The sequence below is a fragment of the Xenopus tropicalis genome, chromosome 3, assembly GCF_000004195.4.
Source record: "Xenopus tropicalis strain Nigerian chromosome 3, UCB_Xtro_10.0, whole genome shotgun sequence".
Taxonomy (NCBI): Eukaryota; Metazoa; Chordata; class Amphibia; order Anura; family Pipidae; genus Xenopus; species Xenopus tropicalis.
The window spans coordinates 55,885,391-55,910,565 of record NC_030679.2 but is presented as its reverse complement, the minus strand read 5'-3'; the positions used below and the strand labels follow the sequence as shown (position 1 = coordinate 55,910,565).

General features: G+C 38.5%; 1 protein-coding gene across 3 annotated transcripts in view; it reads left to right on the top strand.

The window, feature by feature from the left end:
- Nucleotides 1-25,175, top strand: part of eea1 (early endosome antigen 1) — a 61,355-nt gene that overhangs the window by 13,042 nt on the left and 23,138 nt on the right. For 2 of the 3 annotated variants that reach the window (XM_002935315.5, XM_012959889.3), the window contains 9 exons: nucleotides 4,014-4,141; nucleotides 12,538-12,592; nucleotides 13,037-13,102; nucleotides 14,390-14,429; nucleotides 17,119-17,232; nucleotides 17,357-17,478; nucleotides 18,211-18,366; nucleotides 21,999-22,115; nucleotides 23,041-23,379. In XM_002935315.5, coding sequence (XP_002935361.2) covers nucleotides 4,014-4,141; nucleotides 12,538-12,592; nucleotides 13,037-13,102; nucleotides 14,390-14,429; nucleotides 17,119-17,232; nucleotides 17,357-17,478; nucleotides 18,211-18,366; nucleotides 21,999-22,115; nucleotides 23,041-23,379 — 1,137 coding nt within the window. Of the gene's footprint in view, nucleotides 1-4,013; nucleotides 4,142-12,537; nucleotides 12,593-13,036; nucleotides 13,103-14,389; nucleotides 14,430-17,118; nucleotides 17,233-17,356; nucleotides 17,479-18,210; nucleotides 18,367-21,998; nucleotides 22,116-23,040; nucleotides 23,380-25,175 lie in introns of those variants that run through there. The other variant, XM_004912917.4, reaches the window with a different exon arrangement.

The window sequence follows — 25,175 nt, the reverse complement described above, 5'->3', positions numbered from 1 at the left end:
ATCTTAATTGTTCTTTACAGGAAAATGATTAAAAGCATCTTTAAACCATGATGATTTAAAACTGTGTAACTGAAGATAAAGCTGGTTTATTTCTAGTTCAGTAGCATATTTATAAAACCGGAGACCATCCTTTTAAACTCATAATGCTCTGATTTTTTTAAGGGGTTATTAGCAGGCTTTCAGGTGGAGGAGATTCCCCCATTTTCAAAATAGCTCTTCACGCAACTTCAGAAAACCAAAACGTTGGCCAGGTCTTTCCACTGGCGGTACCCTTTGTTGTCAGTGGAAAGGCATTTAGGAGAATTTATTCGCCCGCAGTGGCAGAGATCTGTTGAGGGCGACTAATCTCTGTTTGGGACCTCAGCAATACATTTACTAATAACTTTAAAACCACTGAAAATTTGTAAGTAATGTATATTAGAATGTTGCTTACAATTATATATTATTTTATTATGCAAAAATACATATTTTGGGCAAGGATCCCTTACCTAAGAAGTAGGGCAGAAATATTGCACATTATATTCTAGAGTTCTGTACCAGCCGAAGGCAACCACAGTCCATTAGCAGACATCTGTGCTTTTAAGGATGACCCATCTTCTTTTTTTCATTTGATTCACAGAACATGCTCTGTGTTGCTGTCTGTTACTTGAGCTCAGGGACAAAATTGATGCCATGTAATCATCGCTTTCTCTTATGTGATAGGCAGTATTTGATACCTAAGTGGAAGTAACAAGAATCGAAAGCAGTTGATGTCTGTTTAGATTTGTCTTTTAGAAGCATATACATTTTCTTAAGCTTAAGAGATATTTGTGCTGTCCTAAAAGGTGTTGTTCTGCAGGGCTTCATCTGTCCAGCATGCATGAAAACGTTTATCACTTCTAGTGAACTGGCCAACCATTACGAGAATGAGCATATGGATTCAGAAACAAAGGAACAGAAGCCTCTTGCTCAAATACCTGGTGTAACTGTGTGTTGTTTTATGTTTCCAGCTGATTATGACTTCTGATTAAAAAAAAATCCTATATTGCTTTGGCACCTTTTGTTTAAGAAGAATATTGAATGCAACACCTACATTGTATCATATATCCGGGGAGCCTTGTGTCTTTGATTTGCATGACTGCATTACACTAACAGCACAATTGTGCTGTAGATGTCTGAATGCTTAGAGTTCAGTAATATCAGGCCCCTGGATGTGTGAAAGGTGCTTTCTGGGGCTTACTGGTGGTAATTCTGCATCATTATTCCCTTGTTTCATTCAAATGGTCCTCTCTGCTAGAACACTATTACAATTTTAAATGTTGCCTTAAGGTTATTGCGTTTGCTTTTGCATGACTTCCTGACACAGCTATTATTAATTTTATTATTAACATTTATTTATAAAGCGCCAACATATTCCGCAGTGCCGTACAATAAGTGGGTGGCTAGTTCTTAATCTGCCAAGCCACAGACAGTTTGTGTTTAGAAATTATTTTATTCTTAAAGTCTTAATCTAAAGCATTAACTGAGCACCACCTCAAGTTTTTTAACTGCGCCATCTTAAAAAAATCAAGGGTTGGCTCCCTGTACAGCAGGCCCCTCCCATTAGAAGTCATGTTCCCCATGGCACTACAGCAGGGTTGGGATTGGTAGCATCTCTAAGCCTAGTGCAGTGCTGTGACACCTTTAGCAACCTCCTGTGCCATTGCCGTGTCTTGATCAATGTTAAGTTATGGACACACCACTCTCAGTAGGCTACATGCTTAACACATTCATTTTTGTAATGTGACATCACATTACCTATATGTCCTGTATGATGACAGGGACAGTGAACTAGCATGGGGATATTGTGAAGATATCACAGCAGTGTGGTGGCATTGAGGATATTATTCTGGCCCAGTGCAGTGCTATAACAGGCGGAGCTGACATCACCCTGTGTATTAGACTTCTGAAGTCCATACTCCTCACATTATCACACTTTTCGCATTAAAACTATATTAATTTCCTACTAGGAAAGACATAGATAATTTGCTTTCCAGGGAAATCAGTGCCATTGGTGGAACCTATTTGCCTTCGTCTATCTTTCTGCCAGAGGTAGTGTATATGAAAGAATTAGGCACGTGCCATAGTTTCTGTACTAACACATTAGTTCATGCAAACTTGCATATTATTATTGTATAGTCCCTATTTCTGCTGGGAAACCACAGGATGTTATAATTAATGCAGGAAGCAGTTGTGGTGGGTGAATACATATGAATGAATGAATAAATAGTTAGACTTCGGTTTACTTTGTTCAGCTTTCCTTTAATTCTCTTTTCTGTGTCAGTCTGACTTTAACTTTTATTGCCATATAGACACCTGCTTGTTGTACTGCAAAGTTGTAGTCTAAAAAACAGAATTATTTGCCTTGGAGGTCACCAAAGTGTAAAAGGCAAGATCACTGGGTACACTAAGGGGCTGATTTACTAAGACACGATTTTGAATCCGAATTGGAAAAATTCCGATTGGAAACGAACATTTTGCGACTTTTTCGTATTTTTTGCGATTTTTTTCGGCGTCTTTACGATTTTTGCGAAAAAACGCGAGTTTTTCGTAGCCATTATGAAAGTTGCGCAAAGTCGCGATTTTTTCGTAGCGTTAACACTTGCGCACAAAGTCGCGCCTTTTTCGTAGCGTTAAAACTTAAAAGGCGCAACGTTTCGCGCAAGTTTTAACGCTACGAAAAAATCGTGACTTTGCGCAACTTTCGGAATGGCTACGAAAAACTCGCGTTTTTTCGCAAAAATCGTAAAGACGCCGAAAAAATCACAAAATACCGATCATTACGAAAAAAACGCAATCGGATGCATTCGCCCCGTTCGTGGGTTAGTAAATGTGCCCCTTAGTGATCACAATGAAATGTAGTGTGTTCTGTGCAGAATTTTAACAAATTGCATTACTACTGTACATGCAATTTGTAGTCTTAAAATTCAAACTGAACATGTTTTACATTCAATTTTTGACGCTTTATGAATTATGATTCAAGTGAAAGGAGAGAGCAGCATATTCTGATACAAATCATCGTAATCCCCTCAAAAACTTACTATATAGCCAATAAATGCAATATACAAACAGTAATACTAAAAATGAGAACTTAAAAGTAATTAAAATATATTGTACTGTTACCCTGTACTGCTAAAAGATGTGTGTTTGCTACAGGAATACTACTATAGTTTAAACATATAAGCTGCATTGTAGCCAAGGGTGCAGCCATTCTAGCTGGAAAAAAGGAGAAAAGGCACAGGTTACATAGCAGATAACAGATACTGTAGAATACAATGGCGAACAATCTGTTATCTGCTGTGACCTGTGCCTTTTCTCCTTTAAATGGCTGCCCCCATGGTTACACAGCAGCTTTGTTTATATAAACCATAGTAGTGTTTCTGTAGCAAACACACCCATTGTACCAATGCAAGCCTGGTGATACGTTTACCTTCTTGTTTTTCTAAGACAAGCAACATTTTTCAAATTAAATGTATCATGTGAGTGGAGTTACTGCAGCATCAGTCATTAATCATAATAAGCATGATAAAGAGAAAAGGGAAAGAAATATATCCCCCCCCCCATATATCAACATTATTGTTTGTCTGTTTAGCCCATCAAAACCATCCATAAGTGAATGTCACAAAGGAGGCTTGTATGTTTAATATCATTTGACTCCAGTTGTTAGGTTTAGCCAATGGGAATTTACCTGCTGTAACAGTATCTTCATGGTTATGACTTCATTAGCTGAATTTGCTGAAATCACATGAAAAAACAGCTCACATGCCCTTTAATCATTAGAATAAAAGCTCTTTGGGGCAGGAATCCCTTTCTCCTGAATGTTTAAAAGTAATGTAGAACTAGATCGCTATGAAAAGCATTAATCTACAAAATTCAGCTTTAATCATTTTATAATGATTTGACCTCTTTTTTTCTAATCTTTTTTTGGCTCTTATAGGGTGGTGGTTATATTTCTTCTGTTCGTTTTGGTGCTGACATTTATTCTATTCATATAGGGTTTCATTTGTCCGCTGTGTATGAAATCCCATGCAACAGCTGAAGAACTTTTTGTGCACTATGAAGCATCTCACGAACCTGCCAATGACCCTGGTCAAGGAGGAGAAACCAATCTGTCGCCAAAAAGGTGAGGAGCACTCGTTTGTTTTATCCCAATATGCAACAACACGATTTCTGACATGTGGCAGTGCATTAGATATTGGTCAGGAGAGCTACTTGAGAATAACTGGCAGCTAGAATAGGTAAATGCTACCAGCTTTATAAGCTTGCATTCTGAATTACAGGCCTATATGTTAACATACTTGTAACCAAAATTATTGGAGAATTGTGTTCCCTTTAAGGATGTTGGAGATCATTTAACAATGCCCCCACCTGAAGAAGGGCCACAGAATATTGTGTGGTTCCTCCAGCCTTTAACCCTCCTTAGCAGAGTAGCCTTTTTTGCTGTACTTTAAAGTAAAGCAGCTACTTGTGATGGACCTAGACTTTTTGCATGAGAATGTGCAAGAAAGTTTGTGAAACATATAAGTGTATGCATTTGTTATTGGGAATAGTATAATTTAGCACAATACACAGGTCAGTAGACTGCTGACACAGCAAAAGTACCTGATGTGGAAGCAAGTATTGACATACAGTGGCTTGCAAAAGTATTCGGCCCCCTTGAACTTTTCCACATTTTGTCGCATTACAGCCACAAACATGAATCAATTTTATTGGAATTCCACGTGAAAGACCAATACAAAGTGGTGTACACGTGAGAAGTGGAACGAAAATCATACATGATTCCAAACATTTTTTACAAATAAATAACTGCAAAGTGGGGTGTGCGGAAATTATTCAGCCCCCTTTGGTCTGAGTGCAGTCAGTTGCCCATAGACATTGCCTGATGAGTGCTAATGACTAAATAGAGTGCACCTGTGTGTAATCTAATGTCAGTACAAATACAGCTGCTCTGTGACGGCCTCAGAGGTTGTCTAAGAGAATATTGGGAGCAACAACACCATGAAGTCCAAAGAACACACCAGACAGGTCAGGGATAAAGTTATTGAGAAATTTAAAGCAGGCTTAGGCTACAAAAAGATTTCCAAAGCCTTGAACATCCCACGGAGCACTGTTCAAGCGATCATTCAGAAATGGAAGGAGTATGGCACAACTGTAAACCTACCAAGACAAGGCCGTCCACCTAAACTCACTGGCCAAACAAGGAGAGCGCTGATCAGAAATGCAGCCAAGAGGCCCATGGTGACTCTGGACGAGCTGCAGAGATCTACAGCTCAGGTGGGGGAATCTGTCCATAGGACAACTATTAGTCGTGCACTGCACAAAGTTGGCCTTTATGGAAGAGTGGCAAGAAGAAAGCCATTGTTAACAGAAAACCATAAGAAGTCCCGTTTGCAGTTTGCCACAAGCCATGTGGGGGACACAGCAAACATGTGGAAGAAGGTGCTCTGGTCAGATGAGACCAAAATGGAACTTTCTGGCCAAAATGCAAAACGCTATGTGTGGCGGAAAACTAACACTGCGCATCACTCTGAACACACCATCCCCACTGTCAAATATGGTGGTGGCAGCATCATGCTCTGGGGGGGCTTCTCTTCAGCAGGGACAGGGAAGCTGGTCAGAGTTGATGGGAAGATGGATGGAGCCAAATACAGGGCAATCTTGGAAGAAAACCTCTTGGAGTCTGCAAAAGACTTGAGACTGGGGCGGAGGTTCACCTTCCAGCAGGACAATGACCCTAAACATAAAGCCAGGGCAACAATGGAATGGTTTAAAACAAAACATATCCATGTGTTAGAATGGCCCAGTCAAAGTCCAGATCTAAATCCAATGGAGAATCTGTGGCAAGATCTGAAAACTGCTGTTCACAAACGCTGCCCATGTAATCTGACTGAGCTGGAGCTGTTTTGCAAAGAAGAATGGGCAAGGATTTCAGTCTCTAGATGTGCAAAGCTGGTAGAGACATACCCTAAAAGCCTGGCAGCTGTAATTGCAGCAAAAGGTGGTTCGACAAAGTATTGACTCAGGGGGCTGAATAATTACGCACACCCCACTTTGCAGTTATTTATTTGTAAAAAATGTTTGGAATCATGTATGATTTTCCTTCCACTTCTCACGTGTACACCACTTTGTATTGGTCTTTCACGTGGAATTCCAATAAAATTGATTCATGTTTGTGGCTGTAATGTGACAAAATGTGGAAAAGTTCAAGGGGGCCGAATACTTTTGCAAGCCACTGTATGTTTGGCCTGTATTATCACTGGGTTAACTATTTTTGGCATATACTCATATCCTGCAAAGTACCAAAGCTGCACCTATTGAACTCAGTTGAGAGCTCTAAATACATGCATCTTTTTGCATGCAAAATGGAATACTTTGTAGATAAAAATATAGTAATGAATCTAAAATGTATGTAAACCTCTATTTCTCCTGATGTTCTGCCAGAAATAGATTAATACGGTGATGTTGGATTAAAATTCCCAGTTTGTGGCATCAGCCCTGAAGCAGAACAGTATTATATCTTGAAAATACGTGACCAACAATTTTATCAACTGAAATCTATCTGTGTACTCCAGGAAAATATAGTCTTTCCTTTTTGCTGTTTCTGGAAATTCATTTAGTTTTTCATCTTGCTCATTAAGGAGCTGAGAGAATTTATTTCTAGGCTTACCAATAATTTCACTCTCTAATAATACCATCAGTGCAAAAAAGGCCAATCTTAACAGCTTTCCACAAATCATCCTATATCCATTTTCCTCATTAAGGTATAGCTGGCTGCCCTTGCTATATGGCAAGTGAACGTATATTTCCCACTCTTAAGGATGATGGGCTCTATAACCTTATTAAAACTTGTTTGAAAAAACTTTGCTGTCCAATTTGTCAATATTAATTGAAGGCCACATAGTACAGGTATTGGACCTATTGTCCAGAATGCTTGGGACCTGGGGTTTTCCAGATAAGGGATCTTTTCGTAATTTGGATCACCATACCTTAAGTCTACTAAAAAAATCATTTAAATATTGAATAAACCCAATAGGATTGTTTTGCCTCAAATAAGGATTAATTATATCTTTGTTGGGATCAAGTACAAGATACTGTTTTATAATTACAGAGAAAAAGGAAATAATTTTCAAAAATTAGAATTAGTTCCTTATAATGGAGTCTATGGGAGACGGCCCTTCCGTAATTCAGAACTTTCTGGATAACGGGTTTCCAGATAACCTATCCCATACCTGTATATAAAGAATAAAGATGTTTTGTACTGTTTGTTATATGAACATTATTTTATATATTGTTGCATACTAAATTGTTGCTATATTAATACTTGTTCATAATAATATTCTCTTTGCCATTTTAGTTCATACTAGACACACTTCTCACACTTTTTTTCATAGGGTGCAATACAACAGTGGCAATCACTGATTTGTGCTATAGGTACTCTAAATGAGGTTTAGAATGCCAACACCAGGCTTTCAGCTTAACCCTTTTACTGCCAGCCATTTTGGTCAAAGCGGAACTTGTATTGCCAGACAGTTTTTGAACATTTTGCACTGTTTCACTTTAGGGGCCTTTCCTCGGGGGGACTTTTAGTTTACCAAGGAAAACAATATATCGTTTTTTTCAGAACAACCTAAGCTTTCAAAATATGGTAGAATTTTTGTGTAATTCCAATTCTGTAACAAGATATAGGCTTCTAAATGTCTAAAAATGCAAAAAAAATCAAATTTTCCATAATATAATCACACATACTAGAAACAAAAATTATTTTATGCACGAATATACAACTGATTTGGAAAGTCCCATGTCTCCTGAACGTGCCAATACCAAATATATATAGTTTTATGGAGATTTCTCACTTGTATAGGTCAAAAACTCCCAGCAGTACACTACCAAATTCCCAAAGCACTGCTCCAAAAAAACTGCATACTTTGGATTTCAAGGTCAAAATTCCACTAACAGAAGGTTTATCCCAGAAAATTGTACATTTTTGGAAAGAACAGATTCTGGGGAATACAGAATAGGCACAACTGTCTGTCTACTCCAAACTATCAAGTCGCAATGCTTTCCTAAAGTTATTGGTTTTTATCAAAATTTGTGATTTTTTTTAAAAATCGCTTCAAAGCTTCTAGTCTATAGTATCTTATCTCCTACAGGTCATAAAGTAACCAAATAAAACACCCTAAATATGAATGCCTGGGGTCCACTGAACAGTTTGATGCCCAATATGTATAGGTTTACCTAAGTATGTGGCATGTAGGGGCCCCAATGTGAACATACCCCATATGAACTGTCATTTCTGTCATTTCAGCTTCTGCAAAATCAACACATTTACATCATTATATGTGGGATGAAGCTAGTAAAAAGTACGCTCACCCCAGAAAGTCATATATTTTTGGAAAGTACACATTCCCCCGAATCTAAAATGGGTACCCATGTCTTTCTACTCCAAAGTACCAAGCCGCACAGCTTTTCTAAAGTTAGCAATTTTGATGACATTTCCAAAAATCCCCTCAAAGCTTCCACTTGGCAGCATCTTATCTCCCACATAGCATTAGGTACCAAGATAAAACACCCTGAATTTGAACACCAGGGGTCCACTGAACAGTTTGATGCCCAATATGTATAGGTTTACCCAAGTATGTGGCATGTAGGGGCCCGAATGTGAACATACCCCCATATATACTGTCATTTCTGTCATTTCAGCTCCTGCAAAATCAACACATTTACATCATTATATGTGAGATAAAGCTACAAAAAAGTACGCTCACCCCAGAAAGCCATATATTTTTGGAAAGTACACATTCCCCCGAATCTAAAATGGGTACCCATGTCTTTCTACTCCAAAGTACCAAGCCGCACAGCTTTTCTAAAGTTAGCAATTTTGATGACATTTCCAAAAATCCCCTCAAAGCTTCCATTTTGAAGCATCTTATCTCCCACATAGCATTAGGTACCAAGATAAAACACCCTGAATTTGAACGCCAGGGGTCCACTGAACAGTTTGATGCCCAATATGTATAGGTTTACCTAAGTATGTGGCATGTAGGGGCCCCAATGTGAACATACCCCCATATATACTGTCATTTCTGTCATTTCAGCTCATGCAAAATCAACACATTTACATCATTATATGTGGGATAAAGCTACAAAAAAGTACGCTCACCCCAGAAAGTCATATATTTTTGGAAAGTACACATTCCCCCGAATCTAAAATGGGTACCCATGTCTTTCTACTCCAAAGTACCAAGCCGCACAGCTTTTCTAAAGTTAGCAATTTTGATGACATTTCCAAAAATCCCCTCAAAGCTTCCACTTTGCAGCATCTTATCTCCCACATAGTGTTAGGTACCAAGATAAAACACCCTAAATTTGAACGCCAGGGGTCCACTGAACAGTTTGATGCCCAATATGTATAGGTTTACCTAAGTATGTGGCATGTAGGGGCCCCAATGGGAACATACCCCCATATGATCTATCATTTCAGCTCCTGCAAAATCAACACATTTACATCCTTTATGTGGGATAATGCTACAAAAAAAGTACATTCACCCCAGAAAGCCATATATTTTTGGAAAATACACATCCCCCCGAATCTATAATGGGTAAATATTTCTTATTGCTACAAAGTACCAAGCTGTAAAGCTTTCCTAAGTTTGCAGATTTATATGACATTTTCGAAAATCGCATAAAAATGTTGCAATTTGCCGCATTTATCTCTCACAATTTCTTGATAAAGATCAGATAAAGACAAATCACCCCAAAAAGGAACACCGGAGGTCTACTGAACAGTTTGATGCCCAATATGCATAGATATACCAAAGTCTGCGGTATGTACTGAACCCAAAATGAAAATAGCGCATAAGGATTTCTCGCCTGCCAGCTCAGCTTTTGCACACAGAGCCCCCTGTCAGTGTATTATGTGCCAAAACTTCCCCTAACCATACAGTGACCCCCACAAAACCATATATTTTTGGAAAGTACACATTCTGACAAATCCAACAAGGGTAAAGAGTCCTTTCTACACCAAAGTACCAATCTGCAGAGCTTTCCTAAAGTTATTGGTTTTTATGACATTTCAGAAAATCGCCTAAAAATGTTGCAATTTGTCGCATTTATCTCACACAATTTCTTGCGTACAAAGGCAAGTCACCCCAAATAGGAACACCAGAGGCCTACTGAACAGTTTGATGCCCAATATGCATAGATATACCAAAGTCTGCGGTATGTACTGAACCCTAAATGAAAATAGCGCATAAGGATTTCTCGCCTGCCAGCTCAGCTTTTGCACACAGAGCCCCCTGTCAGTGTATTATGTGCCAAAACTTCCCCTAACTATACAGATCCCCCACAAAACCATATATTTTTGGAAAGTACACATTCTGACAAATCCAACAAGGGTAAAGAGTCCTTTCTACACCAAAGTACCAATCTGCAGAGCTTTCCTAAAGTTATTGGTTTTTATGACATTTCAGAAAATTGCCTAAAAATGTTGCAATTTGTCGTATTTATCTCACACAATTTCTTGCGTACAAAGGCAAGTCACCCCAAATAGGAACACCAGAGGCCTACTGAACAGTTTGATGCCCAATATGCATAGATATACCAAAGTCTGCAGTATGTACTGAACCCTAAATGAAAATAGCGCATAAGGATTTCTCGCCTGCCAGCTCAGCTTTTGCACACAGAGCCCCCTGTCAGTGTATTATGTGCCAAAACTTCCCCTAACTATACAGAGACCCCCACAAAACCATATATTTTTGGAAAGTACACATTCTGACAAATCCAACAAGGGTAAAGAGTCCTTTCTACACCAAAGTACCAAGCCGCAAAGCTTTCCTAAAGTTATCGGTTTTTATGAGATTTCAGAAAATCGCCTAAAAATGTTGCAATTTGCCGCATTTATCTCACACAATTTCACAGCTTTACACAGCTTTTGCACACAGAGCCCCGTCAGTGTATTATGTGCAGTAACCCCCCCTAACTATACAGTGACCCCCAGAAAACCATATATTTTTGGAAAGTACACATTCTGATGAATTCAAAATAGGTAAAGTTATTTTTGTACACCAAAGTTACACATGGCAAAGCTACGCTAAAAACAGATCAGGAACACTTATATAGGGATAAAATGTGATAAAACCACAAAAATTGTGCAAATCAGTGAAACAACAAAATAAGTTACATGACAGTGTAATTCGTGGCCAGAATATCTGATCCAATAGTTACGCTGTCAAAATAAACAGTTTTTAGGTAAAAGAAAATAAAAACAAAGTGGTAATATGAAAAAAAAAAAAAAAAAAAAGCAAAACAAAAAAAAACCAAAGTGTTTGTGTATACATGTGTGTACATGTGTAAAAGTTGTGTGATAGTGTGTAAGTGTGTATATGAGTGTAAATAAGTGTATAAAAGTGTGAAAAATGAAAAAAAATAAAATAAAAAAATGCTAAAATGTGTGCTGTAAGTGTGTGTAAATGTATGTAAGTGTGTATAAATGTATGTAAATGTGTGTATAAGTGTGTAAAAGTGTGTAAATGCAATAAAAAAAAAAAGTCCTTACCTGTTCCTGAAGACCGATCGCCTCCTTCGTCATTTGGGCCGGCGCTGGGGGAGAGGGAGGAAGCAGGAAGCAGCAGATGCGATGCGATCGCATCTGCTGCTTCCTGGAGGGTCCTGCGAGCGATCGGCTCGCAGGACCCTGATGACAGCCCCCCTGGCACATTGCCCAGGGGGGCTGTCATTGTTAGAAGCCCTCTGCAGCGGCGGCACATGCCGCCGCTGCAGAGGGCAGCGCTTAAACGCCAACGACGTATGAGACACGTCGTTGGCGTTTAAGCCCTTTTACTGCCAGCACGTATGCCATACGTGCTTGGCAGTAAAAGAGTTAATAACTGTTTGTTTTTCTATGCACTTCCTCTCTAGTCAAGCCTAAGCTATTGAGCCAAAGGGAAGTGCCCTTCAGCTGGAATTAAAAGACTTTAAGACCTTATTAAAGGTTTAAACTAACAGTGGTTCTCGAAAGCTTGTGAACCCTTTAAAATTTTCTGTATTTTTATATGAATGTGACCTAAAACATCAATAATAATTTTTGTTTCATTTGTTTAACTTGGGGTTTCTTCGTCTACTTTTAGGACTTATTTGAAAATCAGATGATGTTTTAGGTCAGATTCATAGAAAAATATAGAATATTTGAAAGGGTTCACAAACTTTCAAGCATCACATTACATACCCTTTAGAAAACTTATACTAATAACTGATGTAATAGGACATCCAAAGGGAAAGGGAAAAAAAACCAAACCACACATCATCTGTATAGGACAGAGACTACACGTGAACAAATAATCCTACAGTTTGGTGGAAAGTCATTGAATTATATTAAACAAATGTTAAATTCTCTGTTGTGTTGCTAGCTTTAATATAAAGTAAATATGCCTTTTGCTGTGAGTTTCTCCTTGTATACCACTAATCAGTAACATTTATTATTAATTGGATATCTGATGATTGATATGTCTTATTTGATTACAGAGATGAAGTGCTCTTACTTCGTCAGGAAGTCAAAGATTTACAGACCTCATTAAAGGTTTGAACTTGCACACCCTTACATACCCTTCAGAAAACACATACAAACCAGAATTTACAATACTGCTGAATATCTGATGTGTTGCAGCCTTTGCCATGTCTGGCTAAGGTTGAGGGCAAGTTGCCTGACACTAAAACTATTTTCTGAATTTCTTTATTGTTTCTTTTAATGTTGCCTGCAAGAGAACTTTGCACGACTTCAGATAAACAAAAATATGTGTATGCCTTTCCATTTGTTGCCGGTGGAAAGGCATTTTAGAGAAATAAGTCGCCCGCGTTAGCAGAAATGTATAGCAGGCGAGTAATCTCTCTTTGTGGGGCATTAGCCTTGGTTTTAAAGTGTCTCCTTCCTAACACAAACCTGTGCACATTCATAGGCCAAAAGTCATCATATTTATTTAGTTGCATTTAGTAAATTATTTTTGCTTTTGGTTACGCCTCTTAGGAAGAAAAATGGTTTTCAGAAGAGTTGAAGAAAGAGTTGGAAAATGTTCAAGGGCAACTGAAGCAAGTAATTCCTTTAAAATATTTGAAATAAGCATATGGCAAGCTGAGTGAATGGGGGGGGGGGGGTTGTATTGACCACTTTCACTGATGCCCTATAAATTGCAATGCAGACTTAGGTACCACCTAGGTACCTGGTCCTAATATAGTTAGGTATATATAGATATGTATATAGTAGTATCATAGATATAGAAGATTTAGAAGCAGAATAGGTACGTGCCTACTGCCCCCTCACACTTGCTCCCTAGGCATGTGCCTATTCTGTCTACCCCTAGTTCTGACACTGAATATACTCGGGGGATTATTTTCATAGTATAAAGATTAATCTGTGTTGAACTCTAAGAATATTAAAGATAATAAAAACAAATCTATCCTACAATAAATCTGGATTCTATAGCCACTAACCTCAACAACAACTGTTTACGTTGGACGGAAGCAAAATAAAAAGGCAAAATATTAGTATTAGTATTATATACACCCGTGTAAATTTTAATGCAGGTATGGGAGCTATTATGTGGAATCTGGATAAGGGTATAACCACACATTCACACACACTGCATTACTTTGTGAACAGGGCTTTGCTGAAACCTTCTGCATAGCATGCACTAACTAACCTGCATAAATCCATATCGGTAGCGAAACAATTCTATTGTTTTTTTTAATGTTTACATGTTTTTGCTAAGATTAAAGAATGTTGCAAATTAGAGATCCCTTAAGGTCACCTTTTAAACTGTGACTTCCTGGTTTAATTTTGTATTTCTAGACTATTCTTTTTGTAAGAAATATAAATATTATCTCTTAAAAGGGACATACTGTGTTAAAAAAAAAACAAGAATGTGCCAGTGCATTATACAAAGAATGTGTTCAGGCTTATTTATTAAAAATGTCTCCAAAAATGCAACCCCTCCCTCCCATCTGTTTTACTTACTGATGTTTTCTCTCCAGGCTTTGCAGGGTAGCTGACAGGACTTAGTACACAGCTCTTTAGAGTAGAAACTTAATGATCAAACCCTGTATTTGCTTGTGTGACTGCAGGCCTGTGATTGGCTTTCCCTTTCCTACTGTGCTTCTGTCAGGGACAGTTAGCATATGCCCACTCCTCATTTGAAACACGGACAGGGTGCATAGCAGATTTATAGGGAGCCCAAATAAAGTTGCCATTTTAGTTAGTTTATTATCATTTTTAGCCCAGTGTAACCCAGCACCATATATTATTCTTTATTGCTTACCGCATTAGGGGAATTTTTACTAATGATATATGTCTCCTTTAATTTTTTTTTCTCTCTACCCTTAGAACACAATTTCAGATGGGATGACCACAATTGCAGCTACAGGTACATAATGTATTTATTTAAGTGCACATTTCAAAATTTGATGTTAAGCTGGTCTTACACATACTGATAAAATAATATCATGCGATTTTCAGTATGTGTATGTAAGGTGGAGGATGCTAACTTTTTATATTTAATATACTATATTGATTAGTTTATTGAGCAGGTTTGAAAATTTCATTGGACAGCATCTTTTTGAGAAACTGTGAGGATGTACTTTAGCTCCTTGGAGTGATAACCGTTTCGCTCCACCATTCTGTGAAGTGAACCCTAGGCATCATCTACAGTGGTGTGAAAAACTATTTGCCCCCTTCCTGATTTCTTATTCTTTTGCATGTTTGTCACACTTAAATGTTTCTGCTCATCAAAAACCGTTAACTATTAGTCAAAGATAACATAATTGAACACAAAATGCAGTTTTTAAATGAAGGTTTACGTTATTAAGGGAGAAAAAAAACTCCAAATCTACATGGCCCTGTGTGAAAAAGTGATTGCCCCCCTTGTTAAAAAATAACTTAACTGTGGTTTATCACACCTGAGTTCAATTTCTGTAGTCATCCCCAGGCCTGATTACTGCCACACCTGTTTCAATCAAGAAATCACTTAAATAGGACCTACCTGACACAGAGAAGTAGACCAAAAGCACCTCAAAAGCTAGACATCATGCCAAGATCCAAAGAAATTGAGGAACAAATGAGAACAAAAGTAATTGAGATCTATCAGTCTGGTAAAGGTTATAAAGCCATTTCTAAAGCTTTGGGACTCCAGCAAACCACAGTGAGAGCCATTATCCACAAATGGCAAAAACATGGAACAGTGGTGAACCTTTCCAGGAGTGGCCGGCTGACCAAAATTACCCCAAGAGCGCAGAGACAACTCTTTCGAGAGCCCACAAAAGACCCCAGGACAACATCTAAAGAACTGCAGGCCTCACTTGCCTCAATTAAGGTCAGTGTTCACGACTCCACCATAAGAAAGAGACTGGGCAAAAACGGCCTGCATGGCAGATTTCCAAGGCGCAAACCACTTTTAAGCAAAAAGAACATTAAGGCTCGTCTCAATTTTGCTAAAAAACATCTCAATGATTTCCAAGACTTTTGGGAAAATACCTTGTGGAACGACGAGACAAAAGTTGAACTTTTTGGAAGGTGCGTGTCCCGTTACATCTGGCGTAAAAGTAACACAGCATTTCAGAAAAAGAACATCATACCAACAGTAAAATATGGTGGCGGTAGTGTGATGGTCTGGGGTTGTTTTGCTGCTTCAGGACCTGGAAGGCTTGCTGTGATAGATGGAACCATGAATTCTACTGTCTACCAAAAAATCCTGAAGGAGAATGTCCGGCCATCTGTTCGTCAACTCAAGCTGAAGCGATCTTGGGTGCTTCAGCAGGACAATGACCCAAAACACACTAGCAAATCCACCTCTGAATGGCTGAAGAAAAACAAAATGAAGACTTTGGAGTGGCCTAGTCAAAGTCCTGACCTGAATCCTATTGAGATGTTGTGGCATGACCTTAAAAAGGCGGTTCATGCTAGAAAACCCTCAAATAAAGCTGAATTACAACAATTCTGCAAAGATGAGTGGGCCAAAATTCCTCCAGAGCACTGTAAAAGACTCGTTGCAAGTTATCGCAAACGCTTGATTGCAGTTATTGCTGCTAAGGGTGGCCCAACCAGTTATTAGGTTCAGGGGGCAATTACTTTTTCACACAGGGCCATGTAGGTTTGGATTTTTTTTCTTCCTAAATAATAAAAACCCTCATTTAAAAACTGCATTTTGTGTTTACTTGTGTTATCTTTGACTAATAGTTAAATGTGTTTGATGATCAGAAACATTTTGTGTGACAAACATGCAAAAGAATAATAAATCAGGAAGGGGGCAAATAGTTTTTCACACCACTGTATATATTTGAACTGAACAATATTTGAAGGACCAGCTGCATATCTATCCTATAATAAACTGGGTAGCACTTCTAATGCCCAGATTGTTTCTTAGGGGCACCTATAAGAATTGATTTGTTTTCTAATCAAAACTACAGTCTTTCACAAATAGCTTTGCACTGTCACTAATCAAAAGCTCTCTTGGACACCCCACATCAACCATAAATGCATCCTGGGTAATGCCATCCTCTTCATTTTTGCACAATTACCTAAGATCATTGAATGTTAAAGGAGAAGAAAAGGTAAAAACTAAATAAGCTAAGTAAATACAGCCATAAGCACCCACAGAAACGCTGTACTGTGTTCTCTTTCAAAAGAAACAGGATTTCTTGTCTGTTTGTTTTCCTTTGCCATTCATGTCAGTAGGAAAGAATTCATAGTGGTGGTGATGGCAGCCGTTTTGTTCCTGCTATAATAAGCAGTGGTCAGAAATGACTTTATGGCATTTCTTTAAGCCTGAGCTGTTACAGGAAATATAATATAATACATTTTATGTACCTGGGAATAAGTGCCTGGTATTTTTGCTGTTGATTTTTATTTTTCCCAGTTTGTCTCTACGTTTGTTAAGTGGCATATCGGCCATTTTCCATTTTAGTTCTTAGCTGTAGGGCTAAATGAGTGCAATGTGAATAACCCTACCTAAATATAATATGTTTTCATATTTTAAATGTATGTTGCCTTTTGTTTGGTGTTTGTACATTATTCATAAATATTAATTTAAAATTACTTTGTTTGCATTGTCCTCACAGAGCTTCAGTCTTTAGAACAGAAGTTAGAAGAGGCCCAGACAGAAATGTTTAATATAAAGCAAATGAAGGATTTATTTGAACAGAAAGCAGCTCAACAGGCTACTGAAGTAGTTGGTAGGTGTTCTGCACAAATGCGCTTGGATTCACATCAGAATCTTTTTGTTCAGTATCATATGGCAGATTAATATATCACTTATTGATCTGTTATTTTCTTTTATTTCTCCAATGCTAAAATCAGATTTAAAGGCATCATATGATGAAGAGAAGAGTAACTTGGCAGCTGCACGGGAGAAAGTAAAAGGTTTAACACAAGATCTGGATTCAAAGTTACACGTGATTGAAGACTTGAAGAATGAGCTGGTAAATACACCATGAGGGCATTTTTGCAGTAGTTTTGTTCTGTTTACCCAAAGTCATTTTAGATGTGAGACAGAATTCTGTTACCCTTCATTCATTCAGAATGAATGACTATATCTGTGCCGAGTTTTGTAACATGTCCAAACTATGCTGATGCTATTTTTCAGTGGTCAGCTGAATCACCAGATCCTAATTATACTCCTATTGTTTTCTAATTCCCTTGCAAGTATCTAGCAGGAATATGTGAATAGTACTCAGGTGCTGGGGTACTAGGTCATTGGGGGGGTCTGCAAGCAGAAAGGGCCAATTATAGAACTCTTCACAGCAGGGGCATTTTTCAAAATACTGTACATATGCATCCTATAAAGACTATGCCTGCATTGGTACTCCCAGTACTGAGCAGCAAAATATAAGGTTGTATTTTTTTAATTTGTTTAAATAGTCTTGGTTAAATTTGAAGAAGACATTATCTGCAGTATAAAAGCACAAAGAACATAGCAGATATGTGGCAGCAATGGTTATAGCATTAAAGGAAACCTTTAAAATTTCCTTTTGCTTTTACATTTTTTTAGTAAAATATGTTGACCTATTATCACTAGACTATTAGCCTGTGCCATTGTGTCCTTTGGATCTGCATAAAGGTGTGCAAATGTTTGTCATACAAAGGTGTATGCAGATGGTTTTTATGGCTAATCTTCTAGCCTTATGTATAGCTATAGTTTTGTTGCCTTGCAGCTTCAGCGACCTGGGATTGAAGATGTTGCTGTGTTGAAGAAGGAGCTTGTCCAGGTCCAGACGCTGATGGACAAAACAACGCTAGATGCTGAAAAAGAATCAGAGAAGCTGAAAGATGAGTGCAGACAGCTGCAGGCACAAATCTCTAACTCTGAGGTAAAGCATCCATGCTTGGCGTAAGTGCTGGAAAGATGATCACCTAGAAACAAAACAAGCTCTGTATGATAACTCCAACAATACTTAATTTTCTGATTGTGGAAATATTCAGCTCTACAGTATTTAGGACTTAATTCTGTGTTATATAATTGTTTAAAACACTCTGTGATATTAATAGTAGAATGGGTAAGGGTACATATGTGTTTATATGGTTTTATGTGTGTATATGATACCTGCACACATTGTCTGAGCTAAATATTGGCAAACGTTACTGTTTTTTTTAATGTAGTGCGACATGCTGAATGCCTGTACACGCAATTTTGGGGGAATTAGCATTGGTAGGCAGGCAGGCATGCAGAGGATCTGGAGCATAGAGACAGGGACACCAAGTCTTCAGGCAAAACTCAGGTTTATTAAGGGCCCATTCTTCCCAACAGAAACATAAAGACAATAGTTCATACACAGTTCAGGGTTTTGAGATGTCCCTTCTTCAGGGTTCTCACCTTCCAGGGTTATTTTCCACGCTCTGGAACACTCAGGCTTCACACTAAGCCTTGCTGAGCCCTCTCAGCACTCATTCATTCGGTCAGCACTCCCTCTGCTTCCTGGCAGTGGCAGGTGGCACCCCCAGCTCCTCTGGGAGTTCCTCACACAGGCAGCCCTCCTGCTCTGTGCCCTGCTCTGAGAGTGACCTTCACATAGTCACAGTTCAATCCCCCTCTGTAAATCACACAACCCTTTTTATTGGCTGCTCACCTGCAGCCTAATCAGGCAGCTCCCTACAGCTGGCCAAATCAAACCTTAAAGGAGATTTACTCCAAAACAGCATTACCTGCTGTAAAACCAGGTATTTTACCTTGAATACTGGTGGAAATACACCAAATAACGCTCTTTCCCATTGCATCTCTCACAGTAGCTACCGGGGTTCCAAAATGTTAAAACCAATCTATGTGCTGGTTACACATGATTAAATGCAGGTGGATGTGTAAAATATGGCAGGTGGTATCATTGTGTCCTTGTGCTTGAATCTGAATGTTAACACAGTCAGTCTTGTCATCATCTGCTGTAGCCTGACAGTGATGTGTGTATATTGGGCTGAGTGGAATTTTCAGTAGTACTCCTATGAAGCTTCCTATTGTCTTGTCTGTATGGGTTAAATACTTCCATCAGGTTGTTAATGCAGTTTTATTGGTTTCTGTGAAAACCGGGGCTTAGCATATTAAACATGTTGCTTCATGCTTTAGCATGGGACATTTTTGTCCCATTCTCCTTGTATGGAAAGAATGACATACCGAGGATGTTTTTCATTTTCTTAAAGGAATGCTAAAGGCTGTCAATGGTTTAAGCAGGAAATATGCCTTAGGCTGAACATTCATATTGTTACATAGTTAATTTCAGATAAAAAAGGAAAAATGTCCATCAAGTGTAACCCCTTTGAATAAACCCCAGCATGTACTAATAATTTTATATGAAATGAATTATGGACCGATATTCAAGTACTTTGGATATGGGTCATTCCAGGACTGGACAGGTTAGAAAATTTAATTTGCCAGTGCCCCATTTTGGAATATCGGCACATGAGAAAGTCAAGAAGAGCTGCAGCTCCTCTTTACTTTCTGCCATTTCAGTTGTTTGTGTGCTCTGCATAAATGATCAAAACAATAGGAAGATGGCCATAATGTGTGTGTGGTCCTTGTTTTGATATCAAGTCATTGTATGGCCTCAAAGGCATATAGCTTATTTTATACAAAAACCCTATAACAGCAATGATCCATGCTTCAAATCTATCCTTTCTTATCTTTTCCATCTCCTTATGCCCTTTTATTTGTTTTGGCAGTGGAGAACATGGTCAGTCATTATTGTGGCCCTCTGTTTCTAGGAAGTTGTATAGCGCTACTGTACCCAACCACTGCATATTCTCATGTATGTATCTGAATAGGAAGTGTCATACTGCTAACCTCAACTGTTGCAAACCTGAAAATTCTCCACAGACTGTACCACCAGAATATAAGTAAAAAAAAAATTACATAATGAACTTTTGTTTTGATATAATGCTTTCCCTTTGTGAAAAATAAGGAATAAGGAAACCTGTGACTAAATTGTGCAATGTTTATATGGAGCATACAAGGTCAGTGATACAACTGTTACTGCTCTGTAGCTTCCTATTAGTTAATGAATACACTGAAAATAAGTACAAGTGTTGGGGTCAATGTTGGAATTAGGTTTGCAAGCATGCTGGCTATTGTTTAGTATAAATATAGTGCTGTGCAGTCTAAACCAACAAAGGATGTTCTTAGCCTCCTTTTTTTAGTCTGCTATTCATAGAATTGCTTGCTGTAGCATGTGTCATTTGAGAAGTCAGAAATAACTGGCTTTGGTTCTACAATGAATTACTGCGCAAACATGATTTATTGGTGGTCAAGGACTTCCTTCTTAATTAGCTTTGTCTGGGAGCCTGAGGTTTGAAAATGATCAGGTTTAAATCTGAGTAGATAGCTGTGACTTACTGTAGAGGGTGTCTTCCTTCTTCATGCCTAGTTATTACAATTTTAACAAGGGTTATCATTTTGTTGCAATATACAACATACTGTAATGCCTTCAGTGGGTGTGTGGCTGTTTCACATTTCACTACACAGAAAATAACCTGCCATGTTCTGCAGCTATGCTGCATATAGCTTCTGCGGGACATATTTTATTTAGTTAATAAATATTCTTAGAGGTTCTAGGCCTACAATACACAAGTATGATGTTTTAAGGCTGAGCCCACAAATGCTTGCGAGTCACAGGTCTAAGATCAGTGTTACTTTGACATCAACAGTGAGTGGATTCATTTGGGCAATGATAAGAGTGCCCATTTGTCACTTATATTTAATTAGGAATCTTAACTCTTATGGATTACATAAAACTAAAGCTACACAGAAGCAATTGACTAAAGCAGTGGTTCTCAACCTGGGGGTCGGGACCCATTTGGAGGTCGAATGACCCTTTCACAGGGGTCGCCTAAGACCATCAGAAAACACATATTTCCGATGGTTTTAGGAATAATGTTATGGTTGGGGGTCACCACAGCATGAGGAACTGTACTAAAGGGTCGCAGCATTAGGAAGGTTGAGAACCACTGGACTAAAGGGAGATGTTCCCAGTACCAATTGCTTCTGATTTCTGGACAGAACAATGTCCTTGCAGCCTATAGACTTCAGGCCTGACTGTCAGCTGAAACAATCTATGGCTTACATTGTGAACATTTTACAATGGTTTAAATAGATGTCCCATGGAGGAGATGAGAATAGATGTCCCATGGAGTCATTTAGACTTGATTAACCATGGAGGAGTTTAGAATTGCTGGCTCAAACGTCTTCCTCCCAGTCTTTCCAAGTGGGACTAAAGCCACAGAACCCAAATCACTCCATATAACTCCAGCTTTGTATGTGGCTTTCCCATAGGATGTATTTATTTACCCAGGATTTCTTGTCAAATGGAAAAATGTACATTAATCCTGTGCAATGCTGCATCTGAATAAGGACATAACTTGAAAATAATAATGAAACCTGACATAAAGTTAGCATATCTGCAAACATATCCAGTGTTTGTTGTTTCTATTTTTTAAGTCGTCTTATTCCCTTCATGTTTAGGTGACTATTACTCAACTGAAAGCTGAACTTGCTAAAGGCCCTCAAGAAGTTGCAGTTTATGTCCAGGAATTGCAGCAACTCAAAACTGCTTTGACTGAGTTAAATCAAAAACATGATGTAAGTAAGCACATTTTGGCTTATGCGCCTTACTGTCAATTGTTTTTTAGAAAAGAAAATTAGATATCTTAAGGTACGTCTGTTATTTTAATGGCATTGCCCAGTGATACCCTTCTTCTAATCACAAAAAATGTAAAATTCCCCCTTTTTTCTGCTGCCATCCCCACAGGCATGTTTCATAAGCTTCCCAATTTGAATGGATATGTTAATGGTAAAAAAGAAAAAAAAGTGCATAGTTTTGATACAAATTGGTTGCAAGTCATATCTATCATTTCCATGGGCACATCTAGTTCGCCTATGGACACAACTTGCTGTGGGAACCCTGGAGAAAAAGGTTCCCCAGTGGCAGTAGGCTCACTTGCATACCAGTTTTTAAAAGAGAGGATGGATGTAATTTGCACCCATATAGAAACGCAAGCATATGTTTGGACTCAAATACTGTACATTGTCAATTTAAACTTTCCATTACACCCATTTTTGAGCATAAATGACTCCTGTGTTCCACAGGGCAGTTTAATACATTGCACCTTGTCAAGACTGACAAGCATTTAAATATCGGTTACGGGTATTGCATGTTCATGGTTCAAAGTTTATCTTGGAAAGGAATCCACACCCTACAAAACATTTTTTTAATATGTGTACAAATGTGACAGAAAGTATAACGTGCCAGAGCTTAGTCACCTTGTAAACATTTCTACAGGCATATCAGGAGCATCCTAAAGCCTCAAAGCGTCCGTTTCATAGAGAGGTCACTGTGGCATTATTGATGACGTGCTTGCTTATTAAAAAAACTGCAGCTGAATATAAGAGAGAGCTAGTATCCAAATTGATATAGATATATACACGGAACATGGTAGTTCTTGATTACTTTGGAATATGAGAGAACAATTTGTAACAAGCCTTTTTTTTTTTTTTTTTTTTGTAGAGTTTGATGGAAAAATTTTTGAAGAAGGAATTGGATTACACCCAGCTTGAGGAGAAACAAAATGAGGAGTCCACTGCAAGGAAAAACCTGCAAGTCCTTCTCAATCAGAAGGACGTGGAGTTCCAGCAATTGCAAGCTCGGCTCTCTGCAAGAGACATGTCGCTGCAGACCGTTAAGGCTGAGGTGGGCGAGAAGGCTGAGACAAATCAGAAACTAAAAGCGGAACTCTCAGAAGTCGAAACCAAATATCAGCATCTCAAAGCCGAATTTAAGCAGCTTCAGCAGCAACGGGAAGAGAAGGAGCAGCTTAGTTTGCAGCAGCAAAGTGAGATCAATCAGGTGACTGGTCTTAATATTCTGAATTAATAGAAAACAGAGAATTGTATGTAGACTTGTTCTGTTGTGTATTTAGTTATTTTTTATTGCAGAATACTTGTTTAATGTTTTTTTTTTATGTCTTTGCTTATGCAAAGAGTTGCATTCTAAGGTACCAAGCTTTAGCACATACAGGTGGCAGTACCCTGATTCGAAGGATAGTGACAAGTGCAGGGCCTTTCATGTCTTGCAACATATTGTGACGCTGTCTTGGACAGGAATGGTGCTTACATGTATTCAAGGCATTTAGCCAGAAATATTAAGCTCCAGACTGCTTGTAGCTAAATAAAATTGAATGCATCCTTAAATACATATAAGTGCCATTCCTCTTTTACTCAAGACAGTGTTCTATGATGATTCCTAGCCAGATATCCACCACTTAAATTTGTGATAAATGGAGTGCAGGTGATTTTTTTATAAATTGTAACCCACTGTACACACTACACTTATGCACAAAGCAAAAGCATCCCCACCTAGGGCTACAGCAGCCATTGGTTTAAGAACCAATTTACTAAAATAGTAATAGTTTTGTTAACTTAATGAGTTACTCTCTGTCTTTTAGAACCTGTTAGTTAGGTCTTGTTCTAAAGATAGTTACTGATAAGTTAACCATATCATTTGAAAAATCAGCGAAACTCCTAATAAATGCAAACTGATGTATTGCAGGGGATGATAGGGCAATAAAAAAAAGGGAAGCCAATTCTATGGGAGGGGGAGGAGGAGAAGGGAGGGGGAGGGGGAGAGCGGGGCAAACTAAGTAGACTCCTGCCCTGAAGGATTTTTCTGAGAGAAGGAAGTCTAAAACTGAAGAGTCTACTCAGTTTGATCCTCTCTCCCTCTCCCCCTTCCATCAGAATTGGCTTCCCCCTCCAAACTCTGTGTAATCTTAGCTACCAGCAGCCACATCTGCATCACTGAAGCTACTGAAACCAAACTAAAATAACAGCTGCTATCTTAAACAGAGGGAGCTTCTAGGGCTCTTTACTCAGGTATGTTAATGGTTTCTGCAGAACAAATAAAGTGTTCTAGGTGGCACTAATGTGGCTAATCTATTGCGAGTAAAATGCCAAAATTACTTTCCTTTTCCTTTAAAGGACAATGAAAGGTTAATATAAATTAAAAGTAAGTCTAAAGGCATTCTTTTTAAGTACTTACTGCATATCTAAATTCCCAGATCCCTGCTTGCTTCTCTGAGATATGGTGCTGGCAGCCTACAGCAGCGTGAAGACTACAGTGACATCACTGAAATCTCTCTGTCCTTCCTGTAGGCTGCCAGCGGCAGCCTTCCTATTCTCTGAGCATGTGTGTTACTTGATCCTGTCTGCTGTTCTGAGCTACACATGCCCACCAGCCAATCAGAAGCGGATCTGGCAGAGGGGGGGGGGGGGGGGAGGGAATGAAACACATGTGCAGTATGAAGCAAGGAGGGAAAGGAAGGGAGAATACCTTTTTAGAGATGGCTGCCTCTTCTAGAAAATGTAAAGTAAGTGTGACTGAGTAAATATTTGATTAGGTGAGCCAAAAGTGTGGTGTTTTTACTAAACAATAGGAGGACTATTGGGCAGTATGCTTTTTAAATTTTGACTTGCATTCTCCTTTAAATAGCTGAAAAAATACAGCAATCAAACTGACTGAAAGCACCCCATGTTCCATTAACATTAAGGAAGACAAAGATATTTTTGCAGTGAGAGCTGTAAAGTTGTGGAATGCCGTCTCTGAAGCAGATGTAATAGCAGATATATTTGACAGTTTTAAGAAAG